This window comes from Grus americana, chromosome 4 (genome assembly GCF_028858705.1).
Source record: "Grus americana isolate bGruAme1 chromosome 4, bGruAme1.mat, whole genome shotgun sequence".
In the NCBI taxonomy this organism is placed as follows: domain Eukaryota; kingdom Metazoa; phylum Chordata; class Aves; order Gruiformes; family Gruidae; genus Grus; species Grus americana.
The window spans coordinates 75517255-75532164 of record NC_072855.1 but is presented as its reverse complement, the minus strand read 5'-3'; the positions used below and the strand labels follow the sequence as shown (position 1 = coordinate 75532164).

Genomic DNA, 14910 nt, shown 5'->3' with positions numbered 1-14910 from the left:
ATTTTCAGTCTAAAGGTCAATTTGTTTATATTAGCTACAGATAAATCTGGAGACTTCTTTAATAAAATGATTTCTCAGTCCCATACCCTATTTCCGCGACTCTGTGTAGCGTAAAATGATGGGGATTTAGATCAATGCCAAATTCTCATTGCTGTCTCTCAAAGGGCCTCCAACTGAAAAGCTTTAGTTCACTGTGCCAACTAGTCCCAGCTCTCTTTTGAAAAATACATGTAAGACACATGCCAAATTGTTGTAAAGATCTCACAGAAGATGCGAGGCATTATTCAATGTGATTGCTTACACTTCATAGAATAAGAGCTTAAAAACAGGTGTTGAATAATTTTATTTAAATATTATTACAGTCATTATCTGAAGAAAATGTGTGTGTCTGGTACGTGATATAACTTACTCAAAGATTAAGTCAGTCAAAATGATTCTTTGCCTCAAGGAAAAATAGCCACAGAACTAATGCATCTTAGACTTTGTTATTTCAGACATAAAGAGCTTAAGAAAAGAGGGTGAACAATTATTGTGAAAATCCACACAAACACACAGAAAACAAGCCAACAGCTACCGACAATTTTGTTTGTCATTCTCCTAAGCTTAGAAATCAGTCGAGCCATGAGCACCGACAGCTGGAAAGCAGCGTGAACCAGAATACGCGGAGGTAAACCTGAACCATCATTTGCAGAGGGCACAGCCAAACTCTTCCTTCACATTCAACAACTCCCTGCAGAGAAATCACGATGGGTATATAAGATAATCTAAAGCAAAAGTGAGAGAAGATCACAGGAGCAAATGGGATTATTGCAATGACTGGAAAACTTCTCTCTTACGTTTTTAATAATAAGCTCAAGAAAAATGAGTAGCCATCATCAGTAAGCAAGGTTTTGCTTAAACTGAAAATACTACAGAGAAATGCTGATCAAAGATAATTAACAAACAGCATTTTAAAGTGGTAAAGAACTTAGAGCTGAAATATTGAATTTATTGGCCCTCCTAGTATATACGGTATATAATGGTTATTTTAAACAAAAGAACATGCAGCAAATTTTCTCCTGCAAATGCTCAGGGTTGACTCAGATTGATGTGAAACATTGGCTGAGTGATGAGCAGGGTCATAGGAATTAACAGCAGGGTCTGAGTTTTGCTAGCCTAGACTGCCTACTGGACACATACATCGTGCTTCATGAAGTACTACACACACATTACTCAAGTTTAATAACCTTTTCCTGAGATGTCCCAGGAAATGAGGTAGTAAAATTAAAACAGTTAGATGTCTGCTGAAAAGCAAATATATTTATTATGCACTTTCATATACACAGGGATTTTCGCTTAATATAATACAAGGAATAAAATAAAAATTTTACAATGTGAAATTCATTCAATGTACATTAAAGGCTATTTACAACCCACTCCAGGAAAAACAGTCTATCTGCAAACCGAGTTAACTGAGGAGTTCAGATGGGGAATATTAAGCATAACAGACATTTGCATAGCAGAGTAACTGATGAGGGAAAATACCTTTTTATTTTTAAATAAATGGTAACGTTTTCAATACTGATCACAGAGAAGACAAAAACGCATCAATTGTGCCTTTGTATCTCTTCACGCATTTCTCTTTTGAAGAGTTTTTCCACATGCATACAGTATTGATAGCAGGGTCCACAAAACAGTCTTTTCCCTACCGCTCCCATCAAGAATTTGAGATGTCTTGTGGAGGTGACCTTGCAAGGACCAGTGAAACGGGATGAAGAGAAACAGGATTCATGTTTTATTCAGGTTTTTTTTAGGTTGTGAGAACTGTTGCCTTGCCAGAAGAAACCGTGCCGAGCCACAGCTACGCAACTCCATTCGCCTCCACTTGATTGTACAGATGTGAACGAGCAGAGCAGAACAGAGCAAACAACGGGGGCGGGGGGGGAACAGCAACTTTTCTTTGTACGCAAAACCCTCACGAATGATGATATTAAAAATCACACGCAACAGCAACGTGGAATTACACAGACCTTCTGAGAAAGTAGATGTTTTAAAGCAATTCATGCTCTGTTCCAAAGCGATATTCAAAATCTGTAAGAATTGTCATTCTGAAAAATTTAACAGGTCTACTTTCTGCTGATTTAGATATAAGGTTTCCCCAGCAACTGTTTCAAATGTAAATATTATTCACACAAAACCCATCAGGCTATCTATAAGTTGTGGCCCCTTGTGAAACTGGCCATATTTTTACGTCCTCTGTCCACAAGGTGCAGTTAATAACAACACAATAAAATTAAATAAATATAATCCCAATGACAGTCAAGGTCAGTAGAAAAATGTCGGCATTCAGGGATCCCTTTCTACAGAACAAAACATACATCTAATAAACTAAGAAAAGTTGTATTCTTGCACAGTATTGCAGATGTACTGTACTTGAGGTTCGGAACAAGTTTGCTGAGAACATTTTGGTACTCTCTCTTTACTGAGCCACTAACCCTCTTAAGGCCATTCTGCCGGACTCCCGTTATGTTTATTTTATAATTGTCCCACGGGGACAAGAAATTCAATACATGAAACATTCAGAATAATCAATATTGCCGTGTGTCAACTTTCAACATCTAATTTTACTATATGCTGAATGCCTGCCTATAAAAGATTCTTTTTACATTTAGTAACAAGCAAATAAGAATGGAGGTGCAAGATATTAAGAAAACCCACGTTCTGATGATTGTTAATCATAACAACAAGACATGGAGCCCTTTAGTGCCTCAGAATACGCACTACATATACATCCAGGGGCCATTTATCAAAGTTTCAGGATAGCCGTACATCTAATTAATCCTCTGTGAAAAATAACCTCAGCTTTCTATCATCTTTATTTGTGGAATGATCAGAATTAGAGTATGAAAAAGATGAATCCCAATCCTTTAGAAGAAATACATACAAAAATAGGCTTATTTTCTAAAGAGCAAGGCTGTGTAATGGTGAATAGTAGAATATAGCTTGCATTTTTAGGAGAAAATAACCCACTTGTTTCATTTTATCACCCACAGAGCTGTGCAAGTAAGATGTGCACATTCAAAGGAAAAAGTCATACTGTTCACTTTCACAACAATAGCCTTGATTTTGCTCTCTTTCATGTAAGTAGAATTCTTCTGCTATTAGAGTGGGGAACCAGCTTTCCATTATCCGTAGATGGACCCTCCAGGCTGCCGATTAACCATGCTCCAGGTACCGAGATACTCACGCTGGCTCTACCTAATCTGTGTGAAGCAGTAACCACATTCATACAAGTTTGTGCTTTAAAGAGTTATTGTCTCAGGACAGGGCTAACTCAGTAATCTCTGTACTCCCCAGACAACGGCATTACTAACCGTTTGCTTTTCCATCGTACTCTCACTGTATATTCTCTCAGCCTCATTAACAAAGCATCTGTCTTTTCTGTGGTTTGTTTTACTGACATTCTCAATACAGTCTTTTACCTTGGAAAAAAGAAAGAACTGTTTCTAACGTATAAAGATATACATGAAAGCAGGATCAGACCTTTTACTTTAGCACCTAAAACATACCCATCTTCAGTTACCTCATTACCATAACAATAAGAGAGGCTATTTAAGATCAGGTGTCCAAGGCCAAATTCGCCCATTGCTTTCAGTGGTCACAGTCTGCCATCCAGATTCGGTGCTGTAGTACCAGACGGTGGATTTTGTCTCTTAAAAATCCCAAAGACACTGCGGGTGGTCGCAGTCCGACTCCTTTGCTCCCACTGAACAGCTATTATAGACAGAACACACAGGTACAGTATTTATAAAATACTGTTACAAGACTTGTATTTCTGGAGAGAGAACTTTTAAGTACACAGGGAACTAACCATACATTACGACAATGCAAATGTGAGAAACTGTTTGCTTATTTTCTTTAGCCACAGGAAAATAAATACAAAAAGCACTGCCCTTCCACACACAGTTCAGTGTGGTACATGCACCTCTACCAAGCGTTCCGGAATAGGAAATCGGAATTCCTTGTTCTTACCATTTTCAGCTGTTGTCAGGGAAATACAGCTTCTATCTTTCTGCAATTAAAAAAAAGTGCTCATTCTGTGTATTACATACAAAGTACACAAAATAAATTTTTGAAGCACAGAGGGTTATACTGAGAAGGCAGCCTGAAAATGTAGGCACGTTACAGTAATTAAGGTAACTGTACTGGAGTAATCACATTCTTGAATTTCTAGGTGGACTAAACAAGCATTGTATGCTTTCATCCCAGCCAGCTGATAAATCATTCGGAGCAGAAGCGCTTCTGTTCATAGCATCATGGAATTGGCCTAAAAGTACAAAATAGAAACAGTAAGTTTTGAAATACTCCACAATACGAACAGTGTTGTCAGAAAGAGAGCTATATCGTTTCCAATTAAATTAAAAGCACACAACACCACACCGGTAATGAAAAGTATTTTCTGCCCAACTCAAATCTCAGGATTGATTCCCTGGGCTCTCTACCATCCAAAGCAGCTACAAGGTCCTCACAGTGGGAGAGCTTCCCGAATAGAGCTCGAAAGCAGCAGCCGGGGAAGGAAAGCCGTTCCGCAGGTGCTCCGGTACAGTCTTTCTGATGTGATTCTCCACAGGTGACTAATTTATTCACTGGTCAGGGAAATTACTGTTTTTGTGCTGGAGACTTGGCAAAAGAGGACGTAAATTATAGCCTGTGCCAAGCAATTCATAATCCACACAAAATTGTTTTAAACTTCCATATTTAAAATGAGGCTATGAAAAATTCTTAAGAGAAAAAGGAAAATGAACTATTTAGTTATCCTTCACTTCATGTGCTTAGCCACTTGCATGAACAAGTACTTCATGGACAAAATCCCTGAATTGTCAGTAAAGTGCTACTTGTTCCACATTAAGCAAAACTCAGTTCGAGTTTCAAAATTGTATGTGGAATGTTCCCTTTTTTTTTTTACAGGCTTTGCTTATATTTTAAAATCAAAGACAGAAAATTCATCAAAACTAGTCTTTTGTTGACAGGTCAGGTCAAATCAATACATCCTACATCAGAACCATACAATTTATCCACAATAAAGCATAACATGAAAGCAAGCACTGAACATCAGGCTCAGGTACAGAAGAGTTAGGAAATGCAAGTCTTAATTATACATTTTTAATATGTTCTATGGTGGCAATAAAAAAATTACAAACAAATTTAAATCCTGTTTGGACATGATGTGGAACTGTGGGAATCTGAAGTCCTTTAAACTTTTATGAAGATTTAGGGCCCATTCTCTCTCACCTGCTTATTCCTCTCTATGCCGGTTCCTGTCGTCCTGCCTCTCCACTTTTGCCTGCCCCACAGCTCATCTGACCCTTTGCTAATACTTGGATTTTACAAATGTGCAGGCTCTAGTATACAGCTTTTTGAAACACAGCGTTGTTTCAAATATTTTAGTTTAACCAAAATGCCAACCCCAAGGAAACATCTTGGAGTCCTGCACAATATTTTAATTCACAAGAGACCTCAGCTACATCTAGAGAGATGCATTCCATTAAAATGAAATCCATTTCCAGGACATTTTGGGAAAAAACCTGTCTGTGTGTTTTTGACAGCTGAAAACATCCCATTTGTGGATTCTGTGCCACCTGCAACTGTCCTAGAAACTTGCAGCCTTTGACGACTTGCAGCAGAACCCAGTCCACGAGCAAGAACATTCTTGTTCTAAGGAGCAGCAGTCTGATCTGTCGAAAATGCAGCATTTACACAAACAAAAAATTGCAAATAAGCACTAAGAGATGTGCATACATTTCATAAAGATGCTGCCTCTTTGAAATGCAAATAGAAAATACGTTAATAATTACCACATTCCCAATACCCTAAAAAAAGATAAACCTCATCAGGAAGAGGGAGAAAAATAGTTCTATTTTAGCTGACTCACTGACAGTTCAGGTCTGAAAAAGCTACATGAAAATTCTTCTTCAGCCTAAAATTCAGTATGGGAGAAAAAGTGAGAAATCTAAATGAACTCCACTGATTAAGAACTACAGAATGGTCAGAAAATTGGTACCATAACATAGATTCCAATCTCACTCTGAGGAATGCCATCTCTTTTATAGGAGAGTTACCATCACAGTAACAGAAATATTAAAGTAAAGCTTTAGTGTATTGTAACTTTTTAATTTGTAGATAATTATGATTCTGAGATTTCATATTTAAAATCCAAATTCACAAAAGTAAAGTGGTTGCCGGTAACTTACAAGAATCTTCAGAAGCTTCCTGAAAAGCATTTTCGTAAATAATGAAATAATTACTGAATAATATCCGAAAATATCACGTATTAAAATTCCCAGCTGTCCTTATGTTTGAAAAGAAAATTCCATATCAATGCTACATGACACTTGCTGCTTTATTCAGTCACGTATCAAAGACAGCAGGGTATGATTTGAGCAATCAGAATTCAACAGAAAATATGACTGTGATCCAATTCCCTCTATGGCTGATGCTTTTCAACAACAGCAAAACAAATACTCGGCAGGTTAAAATTTTAACATTCATGGTTTTCATTAAGAAAGCAATTATGATTATATATAACAATGTAACATAATTTTGGCATATTTAAAATGCACACAATGAAACACATGCATTTGCTTCCTTTGTGATTGGACAGGTTACCTTTTATAATGGCGTTTCCTTCTTGTAGTTGAAGCTTGGGTCGCTACTTTCAATCTGAAGTTTTAAGGCTTGCTTAAGGCTGAGTTCTGTCTCTGTGTGAGGATAGCCTTCCAGCACCTCCTGATGCCCTCTATCCTGCACTGTTCGGGGGACAGAAACCCTACCGAGAAAAACCTGATTGCTCTGGAGATGGTAATTGGGATTAGTCATAATTCCGTTTCTCTTCTTCTGTTCTCCACTCTGTTGGTGAATTAGGAACTGTTGCTGAGATCGACCAACTTCTTGCTGAGCTGGCGGGACTAAAATTTTGCACTGTGGCTCTGCCGGCATTGATTTAAGTGGCACGCTTGTCCCAGATTTGGCAATAGGTACTCGTTTATCAAACTGAGTCATTTCATACTCTAATACTTTTGGTTGGGAGGAACCACTTTGTTTTATTTTTTTCCCAGCTGACCCGGATTTGCTGGAGTTGTCCGTTTTCCCCCCTTTGTTAGCTTTAGTTGATTTCAAACTAGGTTTTACTTGGCTCCATTCGAATTCACTACTTGGCGAATTATGATTTTGACTTAGGGAATGAGTTGTGGAAGAAGGAGAAACAATAGACTGCCTACTTCTGCTGCGTGGCAGGGAATGCTGCTGTATTTGCTCTGTGAACGACAGGCTGTGGAAACTATCAATGGGCACTGTCTGAGCAGTCGCAGTTGATGACGTGGTGCGGAGAGAAGAATTTTTGGAACTTTTCAGGGAATTATTTGACAAAGATGACTTCTGACGGTCAACCGTAGAATCAGGCGACTCTGAAGGAGAACTGAAGGCGTGAGCAGGCCCATTAGATAAGCCACGCATGCTAGGCTGCATATCTCCCCCAGTACTCCCTGAACTATTTGACTTCATTGTTAATGACTGCATTTTAGAGGAGACTGATTGTAAGGGCTTTTGCTCCATTGTGTGGACTGGAGATGGCGTACAACCATTCAGAGTAGATGCACCATATTTTTCCAGTAATTTAATAATCTGAGAGTGTCCGTTTTTAGCCGCAACACGCATAGCAGTGCGCCCAAACTGGTCGGCATGATTTGGATCAGCACCGTGCTCCAGTAATATTTGGACAACGTCAATGTGCCCTTCTTGGGCTGCAATGCAGAGTCCAGTAGCACCTTGATTACACGTATGGTCAACCAGAGCTCCATGCTCAATGAGAAGCTGCACTACCTTCACATGACCTTGCCATGCAGCAGACTGCAAAGCAGATCTCTTCTCATTATCTGCAGCATTCACATCAGCATGGTATGTTATCAGCACCTGTACCATCTCCAAATGGCCCTGCCAGCAGGAAACATGGAGTGCTGTTCTTCCTTCAGCATCACTCGCTTCTACGTTTGCACCATTTTCTAAAAAATACTCAGCCATCGTAAGCTGGTTTTCTAATGCTAAGATATAAAGTGTTGGCCGGCCATCGGCATCTTTGTAGTTTACATCTGCTCCGTGGCTGAGCAGTAGTTCAACTATATCTCTGTGACCTTCTAAAGCAGCAACCCGGAGAGCATTTCTCCCATCATAGCCTCTCTGATCAATGTTGGATTTATTTTCCAGTAATATCTGCACACAATCATAGTGACCTTCTTGCGCAGCTAATATGAAAGGTATACGTCCGTCATTATCAGTTTCATTTGTTCTAGCACCTTGTTCTATAAGAGCTTCACATATCAGCCTGTGACCTTCAAAAGCTGCCATATGCAAAGGTGTCCAGCCTGCATCATCTCTATGATTTTCATCTAGCCCCCTGTCCAGCAGAGTCCGTACTACTTCAACATTGCCTTGAGCAGAGGCTATGCTCAGAACTGTTCTCCCTTCACTATCAATGCTATCAACAGCTGCACCCCAAAATAAGAGAGTATTTACAACTGAAGCGTGGCCCATGGAGGCTGCTGCCAGAAGGGGTGTACGACCATTGTTGTCTGTGTGATCAACATCAGCTCCTCCTTCTAGAAGTAGATCAACAACATCTACATGTCCTTCATAAGCAGCTACCAGCAGTGGAGTCATGCCATCTTTATCACAATGGTCAACTTCAGCACCACGGTCAATTAGAAGACTCACCACTGAGGCATGCCCCTTACTGGCCGGTACGCAAAGCGCAGCGACAGACAGCGCAGTCCTTCCATCCACATCCTCATGGTTTACCTCTGCACCATGATCCAGCAGGTGCTCCACGATCTCTTTATGCCCCATGTATGCGGCTGCAATCAAAGCCGTTCTGCCCTCATTATCAGCTTTATTAACTTCAGCACCATGCTGAAGCAGATTCAGCACAATATCTTCATGTCCTCCCCAAGCTGCTGCTCTCAGCGCCGTTCGACTATCAGCATCTGCACAGTCCACTTTGACTCCGGCATAAAGGAGCGCAGAAACCACCTCTGTGTGCCCACCCCACGCTGCAGATCGCAACGCCGTCCAGCCATCATGATCGGTGTGATTAACGTTAGCCCCACATCCGATCAAGCAATTGACGACCTTGGTATGTCCCTGCCGAGCAGCTAAGGTAAGTGCTGTTTGCCCGTGAGTATCTTCTATCTCTAAATCTGCTCCCCTTGAAACCAGCAAGTTAACAACATCAAGGTTGCCACTGTATGCTGCATTGGCCAAGAGCGTTCTCCCATTGGAATCGCACTGGTTTACTGAAGCTCCATTGTCTAACAAGGTGCGGATGGAATCTTCTCTCTCCAGAGCCTGCCGAACAATGCAAGATGTGCGGTCATCTTCACTGTTGACGTGAGCACCAGCTTTTACCAGCAGCTGTAATACTTCTTGTTCCTTAGGAATTAAGGTTGACAGGGAGTCTTTGACAGGTGTGCCATTCCATATCATCCATAACGCCAGCTCTGAAGTCTCTAACTGTAAATTTGAATTAATTAGATGCAATGCAAACTCTTGAGCTTCTAATGGTGTTAAATCCTTTGCTCGGCAAGTGTAACTCATTGCCAGCATTCTGTGTCCCTCTGCTGCATTACACAAGTATTTCTGTGTACAGTGCTTCACATCTAGCAACCATTCTGCAAAACTGTAATGAAACAAGATTTTTGTATTTCCCAGTCCATCAATAAGGACTTTTGACAGGACATCCAATTTGCGTTGAAAGTCCTCCATCGTCAACGCCATATTTTTGGTCCAGACTGCATGATACAATTCCGTTGTGGTTAATGGCCTACAGGCTGCAAGAATTACATTAAGAATAGGTTGGACTTTTGCAAACTGTTTTCTCACAAAAAGTCTCTGACAGAGCCAAAGGTATAGGCCATTTAACGTTCCCGGAATATCACGGATCTCTCGTAACATAATAAAATTCTCCACAACTCCATCTAGGACACGTTCCAGATACAAAAAGCAACCGCTGCTTTTGATGTGGAGCTGATTCAGCATTTCCGCAGTTTCTTTTGTGAGATGTTGTCTCAGGGCTTCTTCCTGATCTAAACGATGCAGAATATATTGTTGCACATCTTTCACAATATAAGCCTTTCGTAGATCATCCAGACTTATTTTTCGAAAACCTATTAAAAGGGAAGAAAGTTACTATTATTAGTGTCACTTAACTCAGTGTTAAAAAAAAAAAAAGATAGACATTTCTGGGTAGGGAACACCCACAATAATATATTTTGGGTGTACATATAGTAAATGTAAATTAATAACAACAGCAGAGAACTTTGATGATAGACACATTTTTATCACCATCTACTATAAGAAGAAATACATGCCACTAACGAAGAAAATTTTAAAAATCACTTTGAATTAGGCATTGTGCATCTACCTTGAACAATACTAAACACCTAAGCAAAACCACCAGAATTGCCACCAAAATAAGGTTATTAAGTATTATTATATTATTAAAGGAATAATCCCTTCTTCAATGTGGTTAAAAATGGAATTCCAAATAATTTTCAGCTATTTAGGTTAAGACAACTATTATATTAATATCATTATAGAAGAGGTTATTCACACCTGGTGCATATGCATGATGAAATGTGCATAGATCACTAATTTGATCATGTTAGTTTCTTTTAAAAGCTTTTATAATACAGAAGAGAGAGACTCACAAATATCTTTACACCTCTGTGCACTAAAAGTTCCCTACTTTTTTCAAGTAAGGACTGAGTTAGAAAAACATCCCAGTTCTTTGGTAGGTGACTCATTGTACAAGGAAACAGGTTTTCTCATAGTCACATGATCTCATTGTTTTTCCCAACCTGTTTACTCTTCAGAGGAAAAAGGGAAATTATTTCATCCATGCATACTGTGTACATCTCCTCCCTACACATTCACGCCCCCACCCCCAAAGCAAAGAACGCTATTCTTGGTGGCGCATGCGAAGAAGTCCCTAGGGCAACCTCAGTGCCCGTACGGCTCTCAAGAAGGAGGTGGAATGAAGATATAGTTGTATGGACGACACTGCTATCTCTGTCATTTATAACCTTTGCTTTGGTAGTGCCAAGTTAAGCATTTGATGAAGACCTACCCTCTTTGATTAATGACACATTACATTGTTTGAACACTACTTTTCCGGAAGCTATGGGAAAACCGCAGAGGTCAGACACAGCAGCTTCAACTACTGTGTTTTGAGGCCAGAACTGTACCTCACCTCTCCAGGGACAGGCTGTAATCTCTTCCTCCAGCGTAGCAGCCTGCACACATTTCCTTACAGTCAGCTCAACTCTCTATAAAAAAAACCCCCAACTTTGCTTTTCAAACCAAAGCAGTTACTAATCTCCAAATTACACTGAAGGAAAAGCAACCACAGAGCAACGCATTCAATGCTATTTGGGCCCCACCTCCACGGAATAACTAATTTTAAGTGAGACTCTGAAGAATGCGACTTTCAGATCTATGTTTTTATTGTATTTAAACACTCTGTGGATCAAACTTGTTCTGACTGAAAACTGCTGATAACTAAGCTGTGGTTTTTTGTTCCCGAGTGTCTTCAGCAGAGGTTCTGAATGTCACATTAAGCTCACCCTGTTAATTATTTAGTCTACATGAGCATTGTAAAACCACAACAGATTAGAACTGAGAGGCAAACTATGGCAGTGTTACTAAAATATTTCCGCTTCCCTTATTAATTACAGTAGCATTACAAATCCAACCGGACATACCTAAAACAAAATCATGCTTCTCCCCAAAATCAAATCACCTTTTGCACAGTCACTTCTCATGCTAAGACTACACTAATAAGATTGTCTCTTGAAGATTTTTGAATGAGAAGGCCACGAGGCAGAAAATAATTATTTTGGGGGGATCTTTCTCCATTCCACAGAAGCATTTTTTTTTCTCTCAAAAGAAACACAGAACCATCTTTATCCACCACAATTTGTCACAATTTCAAGTAATGTCCTGACCTGATCTGCAGAATGGCATAATTCATCGATTTACTATGTATTTGATTAAAATATTCTCTACGTAACTTTGTAAAGCCCTTAATTCTTGCACATAATCCAAATAAGAAATTTTGCTGAGCAAGACCAGACGGTGCCCTGCGATTCCGCAGATCCCAAGTTTCTACTTCAAGTGAAAAGCTGTTTCTAGGTTACGATCCTTCAGAAGATACAGAAGTGGACACAGAGGCATTAAAACCAGGGCATGGCTTGGCGCCCGCGTTCACAGTCGCGTGCATACCCAGAGCTGTAACCAGACACACGTGTCCCTTTGGCTGTCCCACCTGCGCAGGGAACAGCCGCGTTTTGCTCAATTCAGAACAAACGCAACCACTGCATCCGCTCACCTTCCAGTTCTCTGAACCTCTCTGCTTCTCCTAGTACAGATCTGACCTGTCACTTGGCTGAATGAGAGCCGGTACGGGGCTCTGCAAACTCCTCCTCAACGCGTTGAGCCGTAAGTGACTCTGCTCACAACATCCCCAATCTCTCCCATTAATCCCATGCCTGCATCCTTCCTGCCAATGTATCTCTGCGTACGTAAGTTATTTTTATTTTTAAATTACTCAAGTGTTTTTTCAACTTTTACAGTAGTTGATTTCATTTCCCCAATGAGAAAACCCCTGACTGACTCGCACAACAGCGATCCTGAGATTTCAGCTAGCGTTCAGCATTCACTAATGACTACACTTCACCTCCCTTGACTCCCAGCCCTCACGTGAAAACTCGCAGAGTGGTAACTCGGTCCCTGTATGTGTCCTTCAAAAGCAAAAGACTTTTGCTTATCTTGCAGTGTTCTTTGAATACCAATCTTAATTTTGCTTCCCAAAACGGGTGGGAAAGTGAACAAAACCATTTTGGATGTCATAGAAACTCCCAAGCCCTCCAAAAAAAGTAAAATAGGAAGGGTTTGTGTTGGGTTTTGTTTGTTTGTCCCTTTAAGTGAGACTGTATCATTACTTTGTTTAATATTTGGGTTAAAAATATTGCCAGAGTCTGTACTTACCTGAGACATGCCAAATGCCTAAGCACTTCAGCCAAACAAATAGATTTCAGAAGACTTCAGAGCAGTGAATATTCCAGAAGTCAGTAATTTCAACTATTTGATTGGCTGTATGTTCACAGAAGCTAAAAATTGTTTCTTTTCTTTTGCAATTATTTCCAAATATTCCTTGTTAATGAGATCCTATATATGGTATCTACAGACCAGTTTGCATAGCAAGAAGGACTCTGCACTCCTACAGATCTCCACGTATGCCAGGGACAACGTGCTCTTTAAGGGCTGGGATTAACAAACTTCCATTGTAACAGATACTTGAACAGAAATAAGTTGTTAACTTTAACCATTGCACCATGCCATACTATAACCACCAAATAATTCAAAAAAGGCCTTATAGATAAGAATTATTTTTTTTTAATCTCAAATTCTTGTTGTTAGCTTGAAGGAGGAAAACAAAGCCCTATTTTTTTTTGCCCAAACATCTATCTAAATGAGGTCATTTTACATTTCCAAACAAAGATCCTGCAAACTTGCTTTTCAACCTTACCAGATACAATAACTCACTTTCATGGACAAGAAGCAGCAAAACATTAAGAGAAAGCTCATTTTGTTTCAGATGCATTCCCATGAACTACTTCAGCTCAGCAAAACGGGAGCGCAGTAGACAGAACTTGCAATCCCACGACCCTGCTTTTCGCATTGTTAAAATTTTTCTTACAACACATCACTTTCAACCCCATAGGAGCTCCAATATGGATTTTCCTGATTTATTAAATTCCTGGCAGTTCTGTAAACAAACCAGTTCCAAATGTATTTCTTGGCAAGACCTAGGGTCATTCAAAGGAAAAGAAAAAAACCTATCTTGGCTATATAAATACTTTTACAATATGTCAACCTTTTCAAACTTTAATAATAAAAAATAAGCTATTAACGAGCAGATTCCAGTAAATACTTAAAAATAGCCTTCTACTTTCATATCTTTAAATACATTTACATAAGGAAAAGTTTTAAATGCATTTTAATATATTTCATTTAGCCAAATTGTTAACTTTAAAGTTATCTAAATGATTAAAATCATGGCGATGTTTTGGCATTAATAATTTATACTGCTGATCTAAGCATATATTAAATTAGGGATTTCTATGCCATTTATGCACACCTGCTCAAGAAGAACAAGGTATCCAGCAGAGTAAAACGCACCTGAGAACTCAAGCAGCACACTTAGCTTTCAGTGCATCAGCAGTATGATATGCATTACAAATTTCACTGCATCTACCCCAGACGCTAAGAGACATTGAGGCTGAAATCTGCTGCTCCCACTGGCCCATGTCACCGCACAGAAGTTTAGTTAGATTTACAGGTAACAGTCCATTTAAAACGATTTAATCTTCCCTCTTTAATTACAAAGCAACTAGGTTCAAAATTCACACAGAACTTTTTACTAGGAAATGTGGAATTCCCTGGTACCACGTTTTTCAAAGCAGTAATGAGAAGAAAGGAAACAGTAATTAAAAGCTCCCAGTTTATTTCCCAAGCCTTCTAAATAATTTTGTTTTCCAAAAACCAAACCAACAAATAAATTTTTTTCAAAGCTTTAACATTATAGAAGTAATTTTTACAACTACATAAATACATAAAAATTATCTTTTATAGTAAAAATCCAACTCACATAAAGATTTTAAAGTAACATGAAACCACCCAAATAAATTCCAACCTACAATGAAAAAAAATCAGAGGACAACTTAGATTTTTCCTTTTTGAAGCAATCTCTCCTGAAGCGGTCTCATGCCATTTATTTTCTGGAATGGCAGCTAATGAGAAAAGGTTCAGTTTCAAATCAGG

General features: G+C 39.3%; 1 protein-coding gene across 6 annotated transcripts in view; it reads right to left on the bottom strand.

Annotated features, from left to right (window-relative positions):
• Positions 1-1279: 1279 nt before the first annotated feature.
• Positions 1280-14910, bottom strand: part of ANKRD50 (ankyrin repeat domain containing 50) — a 43734-nt gene continuing 30103 nt past the window's right edge. For 2 of the 6 annotated variants that reach the window (XM_054824691.1, XM_054824692.1), the window contains exons 4-5: positions 6646-10193; positions 1280-4306 (exon numbers count right to left, since the gene is read on the bottom strand). In XM_054824691.1, the coding sequence (XP_054680666.1) occupies positions 6649-10193 (3545 nt within the window). In that variant the 3' untranslated portion in view covers positions 1280-4306; positions 6646-6648. The remainder of the gene's footprint in view (positions 4307-6645; positions 10194-14910) is intronic. The other 4 variants (XR_008576966.1, XR_008576963.1, XR_008576964.1 and 1 more) reach the window with 4 other exon arrangements.